The 19541-nt window shown below is 41.1% G+C and overlaps 2 protein-coding genes across 3 annotated transcripts; both read left to right on the forward strand.

Annotated features, from left to right (window-relative positions):
• The first annotated feature begins 1471 nt into the window (after positions 1-1471).
• rgs8 (regulator of G protein signaling 8) lies at positions 1472-15393 on the forward strand. 2 transcript variants are annotated; one of them, XM_023794445.2, is made up of 5 exons: positions 1472-1691; positions 8890-9004; positions 9809-9870; positions 14040-14206; positions 14366-15393. In XM_023794445.2, exons 2-5 carry the CDS (start codon positions 8904-8906, stop codon positions 14558-14560), a joined length of 525 nt encoding a protein of 174 aa, XP_023650213.1. In that variant the 5' UTR covers positions 1472-1691; positions 8890-8903; the 3' UTR covers positions 14561-15393. The 2 variants fall into 2 exon arrangements, with proteins under 2 accessions (XP_023650213.1, XP_023650215.1); XM_023794447.2 differs by lacking the exon at positions 1472-1691 and adding an exon at positions 8168-8221.
• A 1879-nt stretch (positions 15394-17272) lies between these two features.
• LOC111834899 (regulator of G-protein signaling 5-like) lies at positions 17273-19239 on the forward strand. Its single transcript, XM_072699802.1, has 5 exons — positions 17273-17369; positions 17800-17889; positions 18079-18143; positions 18444-18610; positions 18709-19239. Exons 1-5 carry the CDS (start codon positions 17299-17301, stop codon positions 18886-18888), a joined length of 573 nt encoding a protein of 190 aa, XP_072555903.1. The 5' UTR covers positions 17273-17298; the 3' UTR covers positions 18889-19239.
• The last annotated feature ends 302 nt before the right edge of the window (positions 19240-19541 follow it).

Here is a 19541-nt window from a genome sequence, read left to right on the forward strand (position 1 = left end):
AGGTGATAGCAAAAATAAGAACCATAAGGGCCAAATAAAGAAAAAATATTATTATTGTATATCAACTGAATTATTTTAGCTGAAATAATTCCTGATACTTTAGGCGTTATTTTGAATAGATTTGGGATAGTTTTTAAAAATTGACATGATGATCTCCATGGGCTTCCTTCATATCATAAAAAAAACATTAAAAACATGTCAAACTGACTCTAGAAATAACTAAAGCTTTGACATTTTTGTTTGTATAAATTATAAACTGTAAATAGATTGTAAGTTGTTTTGAACATTTTATTACATTAAGAGTGTTGATTCATTTCATTACAATGACAGTTTTAAATTGTGAGATTTATATGAATTATATGTGTTTGTCTATCAGAATTTACTGTGGAAAGCAGGGTGACCCTATACCTACAGAGCAGGGTATGAGAATCCTGCCCCGTGTGTGTGTGTGTGTGTGTGTGTGTGTGGTGGAAATTCAATTTTATAAACATCTGTGAATGGAAGCAAAAACCTAAAAATGCCAAAAGTCTCGTATTTTGTTTGATTACTCATGGTTAAGGTTAGGGCTGGGTAGGGGTTAAGGTTGTCATGCTGGAATTAGAGTTTTCCCCATAGAAATGAATGGAGTCCCCACAAAGATATAATTACAAACCTGTGTGTGTGTGTGCGTGACACAGCCAGCTTCTATGCCAGAGTGTCACCTTCCTCATGACCTCATAGTTCCTGGTATACTCTACACTTAGCCCTGTACTGGGAATTCAGATATGAAACATAGATGTAAATATCTCATTCAAGTGTTTTTACTCTCATAAAATTATACTCATCCATCAATCCATCCATCCATCTCCCAGCCACTTATTCAATACAAGGTTGTTGGATCCAAACCTGTATGCATTCCTTCAGGAGTTTCTTATTAAAAGCACACAATGTTTTACAGTGGGACCCTGAACATACCTGTGAATCTGACACTTCACAACAGACAAAAGGAGGCACTGACTCTGGGCTCGATGTACGCTCCCCTTTCCATAGGACATGCGATGAGCGTCTAAATGTGCTGCCTTTTCGCCTGTTATATAAGAGACGCAGCTCGCCGGGCTCCCATTCCGAGGTCATGAGGTCACCGGCACAGTGTGGGACGCGTGAACTGACTAAGACTGAAGAAACGCCTTGAGCATTTCACACAACTGCTTCAGCCTGATGTCATATGCTGACCCCGTTGGAATGTATAATTCCTGTAATACGGTGGTATCTCTCAGCCCTCCAGCCTCCCGTTGACACTCCCTGCCCCAAATACCTAGTAAATTTAATTGCAATATTAAATGTAAACGTGAGCTTGGAGTACATAATCCTGAGAGATTACTCACTGTCCACACTGGAAAAGCCCCCCAATACCCCCAGAGACATCTGCGCTCAAGCAGACTCCCGCTCTCTCTCCTCCTCTCCCTCTCTCATTCTCTCTCGGTCTCTTCCTCTCTCTCCATCTTTTCCCACTACGGTGAAAACGAGAGCGTGTTTCCCATTCTTGCTCTTGTGCAACACAAACACACTCAGGAAAAGAAGCCATCGTCACCACCTTACGTGTGACATCAGATAGCAGGAGGACTAAGACATTCACTGCACCCCAAAAGGTCAGCAGTGGTACGCTGGACTTTGACTGAGACCGTTTCATCTTCCTCCTAGACTGATATAAGGTAGGAATTCCATATTCACTCCGTAGATCTTTGTTTTACAAAAGTATGGTGGTCCTACGTTTCAGCTTAGGTTCAGGTCCATCTGGTTTACTGTATGGTATTGCTTATTGTATATTTCAGTCATGATTGAGATTAACGTGATGTATAGTGCATGGTTGTGGTGTAAATACTAACAAGACCAGTATGTGCGCTGAGAAATGTGTTTTGAAGGTTATTTATTCAATGATCACTAGATATCAATCAGTCAAAGTACAAACTAACCTAATGCATAATTTGCAATTCACGTCAATAATCTGTGGCACTTGACTCATTCTTTTCATGCAAAATGGCTCTCTCTGAAACAGTCATATGGCGACTCGAAAGAATATAAGGCGATTTATCTGAAGCGACTGATCGCCTAAAGCAGGTTTCGCTATTTTTCCATCATAACAAACTGCCCACCTTGTGCACTTACTGCCAGAACACATCAAACCATTCCCATGGCCATTGATCCAAAAGCCTCCATAAGAGTGTGAAATGTCAGAGGACAGGATGTGTCCTGTGTGGGTGGGTACTTTGAAGCAACCTTTGTGCATGGAATTATGGGTCTTTTGTCCTTGTTGAAGAAGTTAAACTATAATGATACAACAAAACTATTATATAACTATACTATAAACTTTAAGAATACTAAACTATTTAGCCAGCTTAATAAAATTCACAAAGATTCATAAACAATCAACACAGTAATATGATGCCTTTTGATCAAAGGGGTTCTTTTTCATCACAAAGGTTATATGAATTATTTCTCTGTTGAAATGATGCATTAATGCAATCACACTGGCATTGAATACAACCCACGTGCGTCACACAATCCCAAGAACAGGCTGCTTTCTTCTCTATTAACTGTGAACCCAGAAACAGAGTAGAATCCCACAGCCACGGGAACAGAAAAATGCAGGTATTCGAAGTTGGGCTTCAACTCCACCCAGAGATCACAAAAGCAACATCAAGAGCAAAAATACAAAGCTCACATAAAAGACAACAGACCAGATTTCTGAGACTCTGAAGAATCCTTTGGATAAACATGTACACGGCATTTTCACTAGCAGGTAACCCTGTCCAAGGTGTGACTTAACCAGAGATGAAGGCACTAACCGGTAATTAGGTGATTAGGTAATTAACTACCAGGCAGGTAAACTGGATCGTGTGATGCTGGGTTTCCCCTGGACTCCCTCTGACAGGCAGGCAGGTTAAAATGTGAAAACATGAAGAGGATCTGAAACTGTTTACCTCGCTTGTCTTAACATTGCCTGTCATCAATGTAACAAAACTACTGCCGCCAGTCCCAGTTTAAGGAAAGCAGCTGCATTAATGCAAACGTTGTGCTGCAAACTCCCTACCACCATGCACGATGATTGAGATGTAAAATATACTAGTTCTCCATCCATTCATCCATCATTCCTCCATCTTCTGTGTCCAGGGTTGTTGTCACACATTAGTTACATCTTTAACTCACAGGCTTCGTTAGGCCTATTTTAGGGGTGCATTAGCCCCCCCTAAAATGTATTTAACCTCCTAAATAAATATGTATTTATAGGCTCCAGTCATGAATAGCTTTCTATATTATATATAAGTTTGCCCCCCGCAGTAAAGACTCAGCCCCCCTATCCATTCATCTCTAAGTACATCCCTGCTTTGATTTATATGCCTACAATCTTTGGGTGGATTATAAACGTATAAACACAGTTGATACATAATGGCTGGCATTTGCATTTAATTTCACACCCTCCCCAACACAGCACCGGCTTGCAGATAGAGGCCGTCCCCGAAACTCCTGAGGGTCTCCATCCAAAGCCACCCACCGTCGGCCGCTCTAGCAAGGCGCTCAGATGAGCGGAGGCCTCCGGGACAGAATTAGGTCAGTCGTGCGGAGAGAACATTCGCTGGAACCCTGTAGCCAGCGAAGCCGCTGAAAGCCTAACAGAGTGCGAGGGTGTTTGAATTTGGCGGCCTGTCGGCGGGCAGGTGGGTGAGAATGCCGCATTCAGGTGTGCAGGAGCGTGTTCATCAGCACCTGTACCACGCGGCGTCACGAACGGGCTTTATGGGACTATGGGACCCCGGTAACAACCACACGCGAACTAGAGATGTATCAGTGAGAACCTGAGAGAAGTTAGTAACGTAGGGGCAGTTTGGAGTGCAAAGGATAATGTCCCAACTGAGGAATTAAGCTCGTAATCATGGGGCTACCCACAATGCTCTGCAGCAGAGATCATTAGCGCATTAGCCATCTGTGACAAAGATATCATCCATCCATCTACTTTCTGTACCCGATTGTCCCATTCAGAGATCGGGGGTCCGGAGTAGATTGACCACCTAATCTATGTCAGGAGGGACACTATGAGTTATGACTGGTTTTGTAAACTACCACGTCAACCATTACAATTTATAGGGCCTGGATTTCACTTAAGCACTGAGTTCTTGCTGTGTGCTGATTGGTCAGTCTCCTATAATCATGCGTGTGTCAGTAATGTTAATGTGAAACAGCTAGATGAGTATTTCAATCAAGGGAACAAACCACTTCAAAGTACAAGAAGAGCTAAACTATTGATCCAATAGCCTTTCAGGTTTAAAGTAGTTTGTAAAACCTGAAGTAGCTCATAGTGCCCCCCCGACATGGATTAGGGGGTCATGCCAGTCTGGAGCCTTAGCCCAGAAGCTACAGGCACAGGGCGACAAGGATATCAAGGTCATTAAAGTTAGCCTACATTCCATGAAGTGAGTTAGGACTTAGAGAGCTGCGCTCCTTCCACCGTTGCACAGTAACTTCAAAGTTTCCCTGCGCAGCTACAGATCCAGCAGCAGAATCAAGCGAGCCGAGGCCCCCCTGCCCAAGAGTGCTTCACAAACACACGTAACTGACAGCAAAAATGTCGGCGGAGGTGTGTCTTCGCCTCATCAGCCAAACGAGGTTCAGTATGTTGTGATCTGTGGGGGGATTAGTAGCCCATTGCAGGCATACAGAGACCCAGGGGTGGTCTGGTCACCCCTAGTAAATACATCAAAATAAAAACAAAAAAAAAATCAAATATGTATTATTTTATATTCGAAGCAGAATCATAGAATAGACAGGATGCAGTACCACCACCCCCACAAATATCACCGGCACCTAATGGCCACGCCAGTCGAAATCTTCTGCAGGCACCTCTGTAGAGACCATAGAGATTCTTGGAAGTCAGAGTCCCAGGAAACCCTAAACCAAACAGATGAAAGCGAAACACTTACAACTCATTCAAATTAAAGCAAGGAAAATGGTAGTTCGACACAGCAGCTACAAGGAAATGCCAGGAAGTAATTGAACTCAGGAGAGAATGTTGTATGAAATAAAACTTCTATGTGCTGCCATAATGAGAATAATTATGGATAAAACTGTTATTTCTTACTCTGTCATTAGATCAAGATGCAGTGCTTCAAACCTCATATAAACACACTGGAAGGTTTTATGTCTTCCAAAGTCTGATATAATTAACCACTCTCCCCATCCCATACTGCAATCTCAGTGTTTCCCCCATTGACCTGCTTTAATTGCCTGTGAAGGTTTCATCAGAAAAGGTATATATTACAACATTAGGGAAGAATATTTTGTTCAATTTGCAGAGGTCTAGCCAAGCTAAGTGCTAATCTTTGAATGTATCACCTAAATTTTATTTCTTTCTATCTATCTATCTAATGTACTTACTATTTAAATTTTCACACATAATCTGGAATGGACATTATATTTCATGCATAAATCATCTGGCAACATTATTCGACATCATTATTCGACATTATCAGTGCAATCCTACTACATAGATGTTACATCATTGCCAGAATACCATAGATAATATTCATAAGATCATCATAAAATGTTGTACAACACAGTTGAATTTTGCTGACAGCTGCTTTATTGTGCTTTAAATGCAGTATAAGCATCTATAAGCTTGAACACTCAAAGCCCACACACAAAGCTGTAATGGGACCCTGGCCCAGCACAGTGGAACATCACAGGGAATAAATTTACCTGCAGACTTTTAAAGACCCCTAACTTCAAACAGCCAGAGATCTAGAGACCTAAATACCAGGAGTGTATATTTAGCCTCACTGCATGACTTATTTTGCTGCATGACCAACATGGACTGACTTCTCCCTGACTACACAAATTAGTCACTGCATTTTATAGTTTCACCACGTGCTCACACTGCTGCGTGCCATACGCAGCCTCACTGTCCTGTACACCTGTAACCATCTCCTGTAAGTGACCTGAATGTCACTTTGCAGGGCATTTAAGCCTTGTGTCAATGCCACTGAATACATGATACTGGATGTGTGGAAATGTCACAGATGTTTACCTCTGATATTCATTTCAGTGTGCTTTCTCTTGTGTGCTGGCAAGTACCTGTGCTAATCTAAGCAGCAGTTCATTTGTGAAACAAATGAATGTCCATATTTGGAGTCCATTAAAGATGCAGAATATTCAATCAGGACTGGATTCAGGCATAAGCAAGCTAGGCAGCTGTCCGGGGGGGGGGGGCAACTGGCACGAGGGGAGTCATGAAAAAATGAATATTCATATAAATAATTCATAAATAAGAACAATTATACAAAACTGAAAATTATTTTTTTAAAAGGTATACATCAAATTAAAATGTGCATGTGCAGGCAGAAACATGGCCAGCTATAAGCAGGAACTGCTGGTACTTGGGGGCCCCCAAGTAAAGCTTTTCCTAGGGGCCCCGTGAAGGTAGAGCCCAGTATCCGGTCAGTGCTGTCATATGTGTTCATGAATTCTGATTTATTCTAGAATCTTCTTTGCTAAAAAAAAGTACTTTATGATTCCAGACTGGGTATCCTTTCTCTAAGCGCTTTCAGATAAACAAATTAAACTGAAAGCATTCCAGATCAGCAGGCACTAAAAATGCCTTTCTGCCAAAAAAAAAAAAGAAAATCAGCAAGCGCTAAAATGTTGTTTGCTTAACATAACAAAGAGATTTCAGTAGAATTATTTTCTAGCTAAAGCATTAAGCATCCATACCACTTATCCAGTACAGGATGACAGTAAGCCCATCCCAGGGAGCACAGACACAAGGCAGGGACACCCTGGATGGGGGTAGCTGCTTTATCTTTGATTTGGATAAGCTGGAGACCCCTGTCATCCTGCATATGACAAGCACATATGAAAAATGAATGAATGAGTGAATGAGTGAAAGCTTTTGTGTTCTTTACAAAGTATTAAGTGAAATTAATAAGTATTTGCTCATTTTAAAAGGCTTAGAATAGAGAATAGCATGTGGCTCAGTTGGCTAAGCCTGTGTGCTTGTAACCGCAAGGTTGATGGTTCATACCCAGCCTCAGCACATCTGTGGGTCCTTGAGCAAAGCCCTTAACCCCCAGCTCCCTGGGCGCTGCTACAGGTGGCTGCCCTTCATGGACAACTTGCTTACAAAGAGCAAGCTGAGGGAGCTGTAAAAAAGACAATTTCCTCATGGGGGTTAATAAAGTGATTCTAATTATTTATTGTGGTTATAGGGTTGTTAGTCTTTGTCTGTGCATGTGCAGTGCATCCCATGATGGGCCCCATCTGGCACTTAGTAGCAGAGAAGAAAATGTATGAAACGGATATGCATTTTATAAGAACACAGCCGAAACCTTTTATGGCACAGAATATTGTAATATTATCCCACAATAACATCTTTTATCTAGCACTTCAATGTAAACAGACAGCAATGATGAGAGTCTAGTTAGCTTTTTAATGGTTATAAAGTTAGTCCACTCGATCTTTGCTTACACACTTCATAACCTTTAGCTCAGGTATTTTCCTCTCTTAAAAGAATTGTAGAGCAGCTTAAAAAAATGCTATATTGTTTCGCATTGTTTTAAACAGCGGTGGATGTGTGAGTGAGTATCAGTTTTGCCTGCTCTCCTAGATTACAGTATTAAGTAAAATGTGCTGCATGTAATTGGTAGAGAACAGAAAAACAAAAAGGTCCTTAGAATACTTAAAATTCTCTGTGGGAAGATTTGCGGTACAGTTTGTGCCATGTTCCCAATTAGGGAAACGTGCAAAAACAACCTGCAATTTGTCTCTACCAGTAAGGCAGTATTCACATCTCATGGAAATAAACACTGGGGGGAAAAACGTGTTTTGCCGCCAAGCGGGATGCACGTCCTCAATCTGTAGCTGGTGAAAAACACGGTGAGCTTTTAGCCATTTTGTTTTTCATGTCACTTGGCCTGGTAACATCTGGCATGCTGATAATTAAGACAGGTGGGAGCAGTAATTAACAAAGCATGCTGCGAACAAGGGTATAAAACGAGGGCAGCTCTGTTTCGATTAATAGGAAAAACGATTATGAGGGAGCTTTATTGATTTCCTGGCTCCACTGACACGGATAGCAAATTAACCAAGCAACACATATCTGTTATCTGTTCTAGTGTACAACAAGGTGGTTTATGCTGAGGTAATGTGGATTTAATGTTTCCCAGATTTGACGGCAGATGAATCCTGCACTTCAGTACGTTCTTACACCTTAACTAATATGTTAATACGTTAACTAGCTATTTAAATTCTAAGAGCCCTCTGCCCTTAGGGGTACAGCGGGGTTTCAGCACCTTCTTCTGCGGCGTAATCAGCGCACATTCCTGCGGACTGAAACAGCGCAGCGATTAATGCAGTCAGACGCTGCGTCCGCATCCCATAGCGTCAAGTGCGACTTCTTACAGTCAAAAAGTAATATTAAAATGAATCTCTCTCTCTCCTGCTTTTCGAACTCGAGTCGAATTACTTATGTGATCTACATTTTCCATTTCTGCCATTTATATTTGTCCCTAGACATTTGCTTGTTTGTTTGTATACCTATCTGTTTGTTTGTTTGATTGTTTGTTTGTGAAATATAGATTTAGCAAAAGAGGTACGGACAGTTTTGTTCTCATTATAAATAGGAAATTTTGTGCCATCACAGTTGCGACATGTGTGTGTATATGTGTGTATGTGTTTAATTTTTAATATAATAGTTTATGAAAATGTGATGGTGACTTTATGCCATATATTATGTGTATAATGTATATATATTGCTGGTTTATAGAATGCAGTGATATGAGTGGAAAAAAGCCGGATATACGACGGGCTTTCCGTTCGGGGGGGGTCATCTTCATTATGCGCTGACATATGTACGGTATATAGGTGCTGTTTCAGCCATGAAGACCAGACTCGGGTGTCTGTCCCACAAGTCCGACTCATACAGCGACTTCACGGCGTTCCTGCCTCCAGTACAAGAAAAGGCACCCAAGTGCATGAAGTGAGTTAACCGTGTCACAAAACACAATATATCAAAATCACATTTATTATTTAAGGTTGTAAGTGATTTATAGCATTTGTTTCACGGGTAACGCTTTACTTGAGGGGGGCACAAATACTTAGTAGTAACTCAGATACTACTGAAGTACAAATCATGAACAAATATAATCACTTCTTAAGACGAAAGATGCGTCATGATTCAAACGTGACATCCGTGTGTTATTCATCACTTGTTCCTTCAGTATTTCCTTAGTAGTTCGTTCAGTAGTTCACTAAGATTTACAGAATCAACTTAGATATAGTAACTGCTTGGGATAAACGATGTGTCACAATTCATTAATGATGAACAAACCTGAGCAGTATTTTTTGAGATCAGTGTTATTCATTATTTGTTTCTACATTACTTCTTTCAGTGGTTCCTTCAGCTGTTCACACAGGTTTCCAGAATTAGCAGATATAGTAACAAATATAGTACTTGCTTGAGATAAGAGATGTATGACAGTTCATTAAGGATGAACAAACATGACGTCACTTTGTAACTATCACTTTTTTATGGTTAATTAATACATAAGTAATAGCATAATACTACATTATTTGTGTCCCCTCAAGTAAAGCTTTACCATTTAAGGAAACCAAAAATGTTTAATATTGGCACGTGCATATTGTGCATATCAAGCAAACACGGTGTATTGATTATACTATACCACATACATTTACCCTTAAACATGTGTTGTATATACTTACATACTGTAATGTGTTTACTGTTATGGTTCGATTTATTTTGAGGATGGTTTCTTTCTCTCAGGCTATCAACAGATGAAGTTGTACGATGGGCAGAGTCATTTGATGTTCTCCTTTCTAACAAATGTAAGTCTGGGCTCTGTCTGAAGACCTCAGCATGTCACAGCTTAAGTATGGCGACAATGTCCTCTCTGCATAGCCCCGTGATGCTCACAGCCATTTCTGGCCATTTCTTTGCTTTTTGTAAAGATAACTTAACCAAACCAGCCTCGCAAATAAAACGACCCCCATGCCTTTAAGAGAAAATTCAAGTTACATTTTAAATTACTTTTCAAGTAATTGTCACGTCGGCAGTGTGTCATTTTATCAGCGATGCTGGTTAGGCTGTCTCTACATCCTAGCACACAATATAAGACCAACCTCCCAATAGTCTAGGGCTGAGATTAATACCCTTTCAATGTTATCACACCTATTCTCACCTTACTCTTAACTTTTACATTACAATTCTTTCATTTGTCAGACACTTCTGTCCAAAGTGATGTGTAGATGAGGCAAATAGCACATTACAAACATACGGCTGCAACACTAAGAGCGTTCAGGGTGTATGTGGTGGTGTAGAGGTAGAGGTTCTCCTAGTAGAGCTCATTGCACAATTGGGGAACCACACATGAGAAATGTCCACTCATCTCTGCCGGCATCCCAGAGATCTCCGTGCCAAACCACAGATGCTCCTTTACACCTATTTCTTGTCAGGAATGTACATTTCTTTGAGGCAGAGACCTCACACTTCACATCCCATATACTATAAAAAGTAACTTCTATGATTTTACTGCCGGGACACATGGCATCCACCCCTGTAAAAATCCCACTGTGCCTTTCACCAGTCCCTTGTGGGCTCAGCCGGAACAGAATCTATCAACATAATAGTAGAGGCAGAATGGCATCTCTTGGGTGACCTGGAGCATATGGCCCTCAGCCTCCTTGGAGCCAGACTTTCACCAGCCCCCCCTCCCCCAAGACAGTGCCGCCCCCTCTTTCCGCCGATAATTCACCCTGGTTACTCTTGGCAGGGCCATAGATCTCGGCCTCCGGAGGGATTTCAGCGGCACCAAAGTTGTGACTCTACCCCAGGGTGACTGAGGGTGATTTGAACTGGTTTTAAATGAATCATGAACAGAACTTATTGTATTTCTCCCCAGCGGGTTCAGAATGGATGCTGTCGTCTACATGTAGACCTTCACCTTGGGAAAGTGAGGCTGTCACTTAAGATGGACACATCTGAGCTTCTTTAGGGCTTCAATTGGCAGATTCTGCTTCTGTCAAATTTTTTTTCCACTTTTTCTTTCTTCTCTTTCCTCGGGTTAAGCATTATTTCTGGTGCTCAAAAGCAACGCACTAAGTCGGCAATGTTTCCATTGCCAGTATATCTGCCATAGTGCAGCATCTGCCATCCCAGGACAGGGCATGTCTTGATTTATTTAGTGTCTTTCCGGGTTGTAGACCTTCAGCCTGCACCCCCTTCTTGAAAATAGCTCCATCGATCAGATCTTCCCAAAATAAAATGCTGGAAACATTCAAACAACTTCCACAAACATACCAAAACATGTTCCAGTTTATGTCCTGACAGTCACGAGATAAACCAAACACAAACAAATTTCTAATAGTTTTACTTACACAGATAAACAAACTTGAATTGTAAACAAACTCACACTCACGGGCATTCTAACGTGGGGCTTCCTTGGCATTAAAAGCATTTTGGAAACTTCTGTCCCTGGTCAAACACATTGTTTTAAGAGCTCAGACCCTTGGGAAGAATCGATATAAATCTTATCTCAATCGGTTCAGGGACAGCAACATGTCGCCAGCTTTCCTCACGCCATGAAAACAGCAAATAAAAGTATATAGATGGCTTACCTGTGTTTAACTGTAGATTTTTCTGCTTAATTCCATTCCTGATTTTGTATCCTGTTTTAAAAGTCAATCCCGGCACACATGTCATGGAACTGATCTTTTTCCGGCCTAATGCTTCTTCCTGTTTGGTTACTGAGTGGCTGAGAGGTTCATCAAACTGGAGGGTCAGTAGTCCCCATGTTTCTAGGTGGTTGGCTGGCAAACTCGCCAGTTAGGGCAGACCAAATGCATACGCCCATTTGCAGGCTCATCTTTAAAAGTAGGCCGAGAGCTACGCATTGAATGCTGTGAGTTGTGTATAGGTCCAGTGTACCACGGGTAAAAACTGAAGTCACAGATGCCATATTTACAGGGGAAGTTTTTTTCTATTTTTGAGCATCTTACCTAAACTTAACTAAAAGCCTATAACAGATATCAGTCTTTGGACTGTTAGTCAGAGATACAAATGCAGATATCAGCGTACTTTGGATGGTGAATGTTATCCATGTAAACAAACAGGAAGTTCACTGGTCCCTTAGCAGCCATATTGAAATGGTAACTAATGCTATTAATATTTTTGTTTAAGTGACTTTATGTCTGGATAATGTTATTTTAATGGTTGGGAGCTAGTGTATTCATTTAATCAAGTCATTTTTTATATTGCGATGTTTTTAATTGAAATGTAATTGAAATTGGAAAGTGGCAGCCATACCACAGACGGGTGGATGGGGGGGTGAGGTTAACCTGGGCCCCCTGAATCTGCTGGGGTATCCATGCGCTTCTTGTACCCAATATACTTGTGATTTCGTCATCAAGGTTTTTAAAAAAAATATATATAGTTTTATAAAAAATTATATACCCCCCCCCCCCCCCATAAAACTCTCAACATACCACAGACGAATAATTGGTTAAAAGATGGTTGGAGGAAAATAGTCTCATATTTATGTAGCATGTTATTTCTATTTCCACATCACATACTGTACCGAGTGAGGAACAGCCAAAACCTGCTGGAATTTCAGACGGGCTACCAGTGAATCGTTTCTTCATTGTAGGCGAGGAGATGCCAGGGGTCGTGTCTGGCACCATGATTGTGGAATCCCACCAGTGTGGGGATTCGGCTCATGTGCTTCCCAGTTTGCGCCACTGGTTACCTTAGAACCCAGTCACTTGGAACCCAATTATCTCTCACGCTGTGATGTAAGCATAGCATGCAGCCCAGCTTAAATTATTGTCCCAACTTGACCCAACATTAACAGTGAAAACCTGACAGCAGTACTGGTCAACCCATTAAGCACGGGGGGGTACACTGTCTTAGATGGGGGCACCAGCAGTACACCCTGCCTAGGGTATCACATGACCTTTGACTGGCATTGCCTGAAACTCATTATCTCATTATCTTATAACGGCTCCAGCTACTGTCCCATCCGGGCATGAGAGACCATAGTTCATGTCTGACAACTGCAGTAAAAAAGTTATCTTGCATCATACTGTTTGAAAGTTGCTGTACTTAGGGACTGAGCTGGAAAAGTACTCAAATGGCAAACTAAATACATTCGAAAGCTAACAGGCTACTCACAGCTCCTAATGTGAGTACAGATGGGAGGCCCAGCGTTTGACTCCCCACCTGCTCGAAATGCATGCGGTTTGAATATAATCTCCATGTTTAATTGATTTTTCTCCAGGCACCCCGGTTTGCTCGGGCAGTCAGAGCAGTTTAGCTGAGTTTTTCTAAGTTACTCCTCCATGAGCCTGGGCTGCATGGGCATTTATGAAAGATGGACACAAAAACACACACATACACACACACACACTAGCAGAATAATGAAAAAGGCATAATTATACATGTTTAAGTGGATTTGTATGAGGGTAAATTCATGGGAATGTGTGTAAGGCGTATGTGTGGATGTATATGTGTGTGTATGACCTCATGTGCATAGAAACATGTTTGCAGTGACCTGAGTCCAAATGAAGTCCTTGTTCCTTCCGCACAATCCCATGTCACAGGGTGCTGCTTACATCTCGCCTACACACACATTTCTTGCCCTTTCAATAGTTGGAACTATTTCCTTCAAATGAACTATTTTCAAAGTATCATTCATCAATTTAATTCTTTTAATCAAATAATTGATCTATTCTTTTCATGTTAATTTTTTTTAAAAAGGCTGTTATATATTTTAGGAATATTTGTTGAAAGTTTTTGAAGTTCCTATATAACAAAATAACACAGAAATCCTAATATCATTGCTGGTACCACATTGAAAAAAAAAACAGAACCCAGTTAATATTATCACTAGAGCCAGTATACATCACTTATAAGAAGGATTATTGCTCAAGTGATGATTATCAGTAAGCATTTCCTGTTCATGTTATTTGGAGATATGAATAATTTTATCTTTGTTCTTTAGATGGTTTGGCGGCTTTCAGAGCTTTCCTCAAGACGGAGTTTAGCGACGAGAACATCGAGTTCTGGATGGCCTGTGAAGACTACAAAAAGATCAAGTCTCCCGCCAAGCTGATGACCAAAGCAAATAAGATCTATGAAGAGTTTATTGACGTTCAAGCGCCCAGAGAGGTAGTCTCAGGGTTTTCATAATCTGCTGTTGCTTCAGTAAAAAAGGAAACTACCACTTAATTTTCAGAACCTTTTAAAGTCTGATGTTTTATAATCAGTTTAGTTTTACAAGTGCTGAGTTCACATGGGCTTTGTTTTATTGTGTTTTGTCCTCCTTAGGTCAACATTGACTTTCACACCAGGGAATTGACTAAGCAGAACCTACTAGAACCAACTACTTCCACCTTCAGTGATGTACAAGGCAGAGTGTACAGCCTGATGGAAAAGGATTCCTACCCACGATTCCTGAGGTCGAATATATATATAGACATATTAAATAAGGCCCAATCGCAGCGTCAAAGGCGGTCCTTTTAGCGGGTCACCTGATAGGCTGACTGAACTAGGAAGCAGTTACAGGAAGTGTTAGAACATGCATTAACGCTCTTCAGCAGGTAACATCATTTCCTGTGTTAAGTGTAAACAGTTCTGGTATGAGCATCCTATTTATAGGCTGTCTAGTGGTTTTCTTGCTGCTTAGAAAACAAAATATGACCTTGTACTGTGTTTCAGAAGTCCATCTTGATAGTTATTTTGACATCAAACATTGATTTCAACCTGCATGTCATTTTAATGTGTCAAAAAGTGCACACATACATTTTATTATCTACATTATGGACTGTTTCCATTGTCTTTGGAAAAGCAAATACTTTTGTTTTTGTGATTTATTGATATTTATATTTTTATATATTTTTATTAATTGCCCCAGAGAAATGGCATATAATGAAGCAGGTAACCTTATATTTACTTATAAATTATAATTTATTTGGACATCATCTGGAAATTGGCCTCCTTGGTTACACTTACAGGCTGCTTGTATTATATAAGATGCATGTCATTAACCTAGAAAAGAAATAAAAGTTTTATTTCCTCAGAGTGTGAGCTGTGATGTATGTAAAGCACAGTGGGAATATCTTACAAGGTTTGGCTTTGCAAAATAATTTTATGTATGGCTCATTTGTCCCTGTCTATAAAAGATCATTTGAAAAAAGAAATGAAATGATTTTTTGTGTTGGTGATTAAAAAGTGTAAGTTCAAACTTTTGAATTTTGTGTGGCTCTTGTAAAATAATGTTTCACGTCTTCCAAAGCTACATTTTCCCCTTGCGTTCGTGATTTAACTTATTTATTATTTACTATATAACTGCTGACACCTACACTGATGAATGTCTTTTGCATCCCATAAATGTTGTAAAAGTTGTCTGCCAGTTAAAAATAAAGAGCATAAAAACCTCAGGCAAGGTTTTCATCCCATTGTTTTATTCCACTAATTACGTTCCTTTGATGCCGCACTTGAATCCACTTGAATCCAAAGCAATGGAGCTTATCAGTCACTTTTAAATGACTGGATCCAGACAATAGGAAAGGTTAGTAGCTGTCAGCTCTCTGATTAAGCTACCATTAAAACTTCCACAACCCCACCTTGGGAAGAAGGTTATGGGTGCTTGGGTCATCATATACACCTTCTGGCAGTAAACAAATGGCTTCCAGTGCCAATATACATGACAATACACAGTAACAAATGCGCTAAGCCCTATTTTGCAAGAAATATGCAATTGCCAATGGGTATACAGTACATAAGCCCCAGTAATTTTATTTCATATAGAATTTTCAATGTAATCTTGAATTGTTTACAGTAGAATTTATTCTGGGACTGACAGTATTCCAGTGAAGTGTTGATCATTGCTGAGGACCCGAGCGGCTGGACCAGGTCAAGGGAACACCCACGTACAGTAGCACCTGGGTACAGCAGATAGATGGTCATTACTGGAGAGTGGGACTAGACTGCATGTCGGCTTGGGGGGGGGGGTCACCAACTGGGACCCTGAGGCGTTTCATCACGCTGTACCAGCACATGCTCCCCAACCTGACCTGACCCGCTCATCATGTGTTTACCTGGAACCAACCCCAGGAAGCACAGGTCACTGGGCAGAGGTACATGCTGCATGGGCTCGCAGAACCGCTACACCAAGTAGCATATTACTGCCTGCTAACAACACAAAGTACATGTCATATATCCCAGAGGAACACAGACCTACAGTGTAGTGCATCCCTAGGTGTGGTCTTCACCACCACTCACACCGTGCGTTTGTGTAGGACCCCAAGGTTTGAAGTCGGTACTCTAGAGGGGGCTGGGGGCCCTGAAGGACAACAAACCTGCCCCTGTCCATCCCCGTGATCCTGTACTGGATAAGTTCTTCGAGGATCGATGGATTTTTTAAATCCATGTAGCACAAGGTGCCTGTGATCTCTTGGTTTAATAACACTGTGGATTCACTCAGCATCTTACGTCTTCTCCCGAGCCAGTACAGTTACATAACACGTTGCGTTTTGTCCTCCATACTCGGGCTTGTCTTTTCTTGGCCCACACAGTAGTATCTGTGGATATTCCGCACTCGATGTGCCGCACTCTGCCGTCAACAGCTGGAAGCATCACTGATCGCTCGACAAACACTGTATTACAGCTAATTCCGGGATTTATGTGTAACCAAGCACAATCTTTAGGACAATTGAAACCACAAAACATAAATCACACACCCAAGCAGCCTTTCAGTGGCATAACAACATGCGTTCACCGTAATGTTTTCTGTTTCCGCCGCTTTTAAATAGCATAATCCACGTGTAATGATTCCTGACTGATTATTATCTCACCGTCACGTAGCCCATTCTGCCTGCCAAAGCCCTGAACGCTTCTAATGAACAATTATTTTCCCCTTTCCGAGCGATAAGGCGATTATTGCAGGATGTGTGTTTCCTGTGTTGTCAGCTGCTATTTTTTCTTCCTGGTTCAGAATAGCTGGCTTTCAAAAAAAACAAAAAAACAAAAGAAACTCCAGGAAGGATAACATCTGATGGAAGGGACAGTAAAATCATCATAGGAAGACATTTATCTTTGCTCTGAGATCTCGGTCTGCCCCCCCGTCCCCTTGTAAGCCCACGTCATTGACTAGGCAGGGTAATGACAGGCAGCCATCTGCTGCATATAAAATCCCCCTGTCCCAGAATGCACGGACAATCTGCTGATAACGTCGTGCCAGCCACCCACCGCAGGAGGACATGCGGGCCTTCCCACCTGACGTCAACATGCGCCGGGGAATCGCATCGCTGCCTGACACGTTCCGGAAAAGGTAACTCACTCAGCCGCGGCTTTTAGCTGCATGCTTGTAGCACTTCTGCGGACTTCCACCGTGGAATATTGTGGAATATATGCACCTAGAATGAAACCTTTGATATATTTGCACAGGAAGTGTCTCGTTTTTATCCGTTTTACTCCGTGTTAACTGACAGCAGCCTTTTTGCCATTGGCAGTCACGAAGAATTCCAATTTTTTTTATCAAAGTATTTCAGTGCTTATTTATTTATTTGAAACTTAATTTACTTGCCACTGTTTGTCAGTGAACTGGATTTTATACAGAATTTGCGTCTGGTCATGTTTGTTGGTAGCAAAAGTACAGTATATTGTTACTGTTATGTAATTTGCATAATGTAGTGTAGCTATACTCTCTGTGTTTATCACTGTAGATGATATTAATGTAATATTTTAACCTCCAATATTAGGGCTAAAGTACTGAAGGCAAACCTGAGCAGTTTTCTTAAAAAGACACAATGGATCCTATCCAGCCACCCATATGAAACAGACCAACTAAAGTGAGTCATTATGTAAATATCATCCACACTATATATATATATGTATTAAGTAGTGAATTTATTTTCTGCCTTATACTGTGCATATAATTTTAAAAGTCGCTACTGTAAGCATATGGAAATAATTACAATTATTAACATTTTTGCTATTAATTATATGTATAACATTTTTTTTATATTACATTTTTTCAGCAGTACTACCCAAGTTGAATCCTTGAAATGGAAAGGATCCTTCGACAGACTCCTGGAAAATAAAGGTTTGTGGATGCATTTCTAGGTCTAGGTCTTTATACACTTTTATAAATTAAGCTTCCAGTCAGGCCTAAGCGCAATGGATTCAGCGTGATGCATTGCGCGTTTTGCACAGCACAGCAGAACATTCATCTGGTAATTTCCCTCTTTTTGGAAATATATTTCCATATTCAGGCAAACATTAGCCCCTCTTTATCATGTAATATTTCAAGTTAATCATGGCGGGATGTTTAATAACAATGAAACCCCTGTTATGCAGCTCTTTGTAACTAACTAAGAATGATTTTTTTTTAATTATTATACAGATGGACTATTAACATTCAGAGCATTTTTGGTGTCTGAGTACAGTGAAGAGAACATAGATTTTTATCTAGCCTGTGAGGACTACAAAAGCACCAAATCCCCAGACAAACTGAAAACAAAAGCAAAAGATATTTATGAAGAGTTCATTCAAAGGGATGCATCAAGGGAGGTAATTATCGCTTATTCACATACTGTAAGGTTTAAAGACTTCCACTTATCATTGTTGTTTTTCAAACAGACCAAACAAGTATTCCATTTTTCCTGCAGGTCAACATTGACCAGAAGACCAGAGATTTCACTAAAAATAACCTTGAAGAGTGCAAGAGAATGTGCTTTGATATAGCCCAACTTGAAGTCTACACTCTTATGGAGAAAGATTGCTACCCACGCTTCCTAAGGTCTGCCACTTTCAAAGACAGGGAAAAATACCCAAAGCTGCTTGCATGAGGAAAAAAATCTGTTCTCCTGTCGAGTATTTCCAGTTCCGTGACAGTCAACAAGACAGAAACCCTGATGAAGGTAGCCAAGCTCTGATGGAGCTGTGTGACATGGCTAGAGGTACATGAAGGTAGCCAGCCTCTAATGGAGCTGTGTGACATGGCTAGAGGTACATGAAGGTAGCCAGCCTCTAATGGAGCTGTGTGACATGGCTAGAGGTACATGAAGGTAGTCAGCCTCTAATGGAGCTGTGTGACATGGCTAGGGGTACATGAAGGTAGCCAGTCTCTAATGGAGCTGTGTGACATGGCTAGGGGTACATGAAGGTAGCCAGCCTCTAATGGAGCTGTGTGACATGGCTAGGGGTACATGAAGGTAGCCAGCCTCTAATGGAGCTGTGTGACATGGCTAGGGGTACATGAAGGTAGCCAGCCTCTAATGGAGCTGTGTGACATGGCTAGAGGTACATGAAGGTAGCCAGTCTCTAATGGAGCTGTGTGACATGGCTAGAGGTACATGAAGGTAGCCAGCCTCTAATGGAGCTGTGTGACATGGCTAGAGGTACATGAAGGTAGCCAGCCTCTAATGGAGCTGTGTGACATGGCTAGAGGTACATGAAGGTAGCCAGTCTCTAATGGAGCTGTGTGACATGGCTAGAGGTA

Source organism: Paramormyrops kingsleyae, chromosome 15 (genome assembly GCF_048594095.1).
Source record: "Paramormyrops kingsleyae isolate MSU_618 chromosome 15, PKINGS_0.4, whole genome shotgun sequence".
In the NCBI taxonomy this organism is placed as follows: Eukaryota; Metazoa; Chordata; class Actinopteri; order Osteoglossiformes; family Mormyridae; genus Paramormyrops; species Paramormyrops kingsleyae.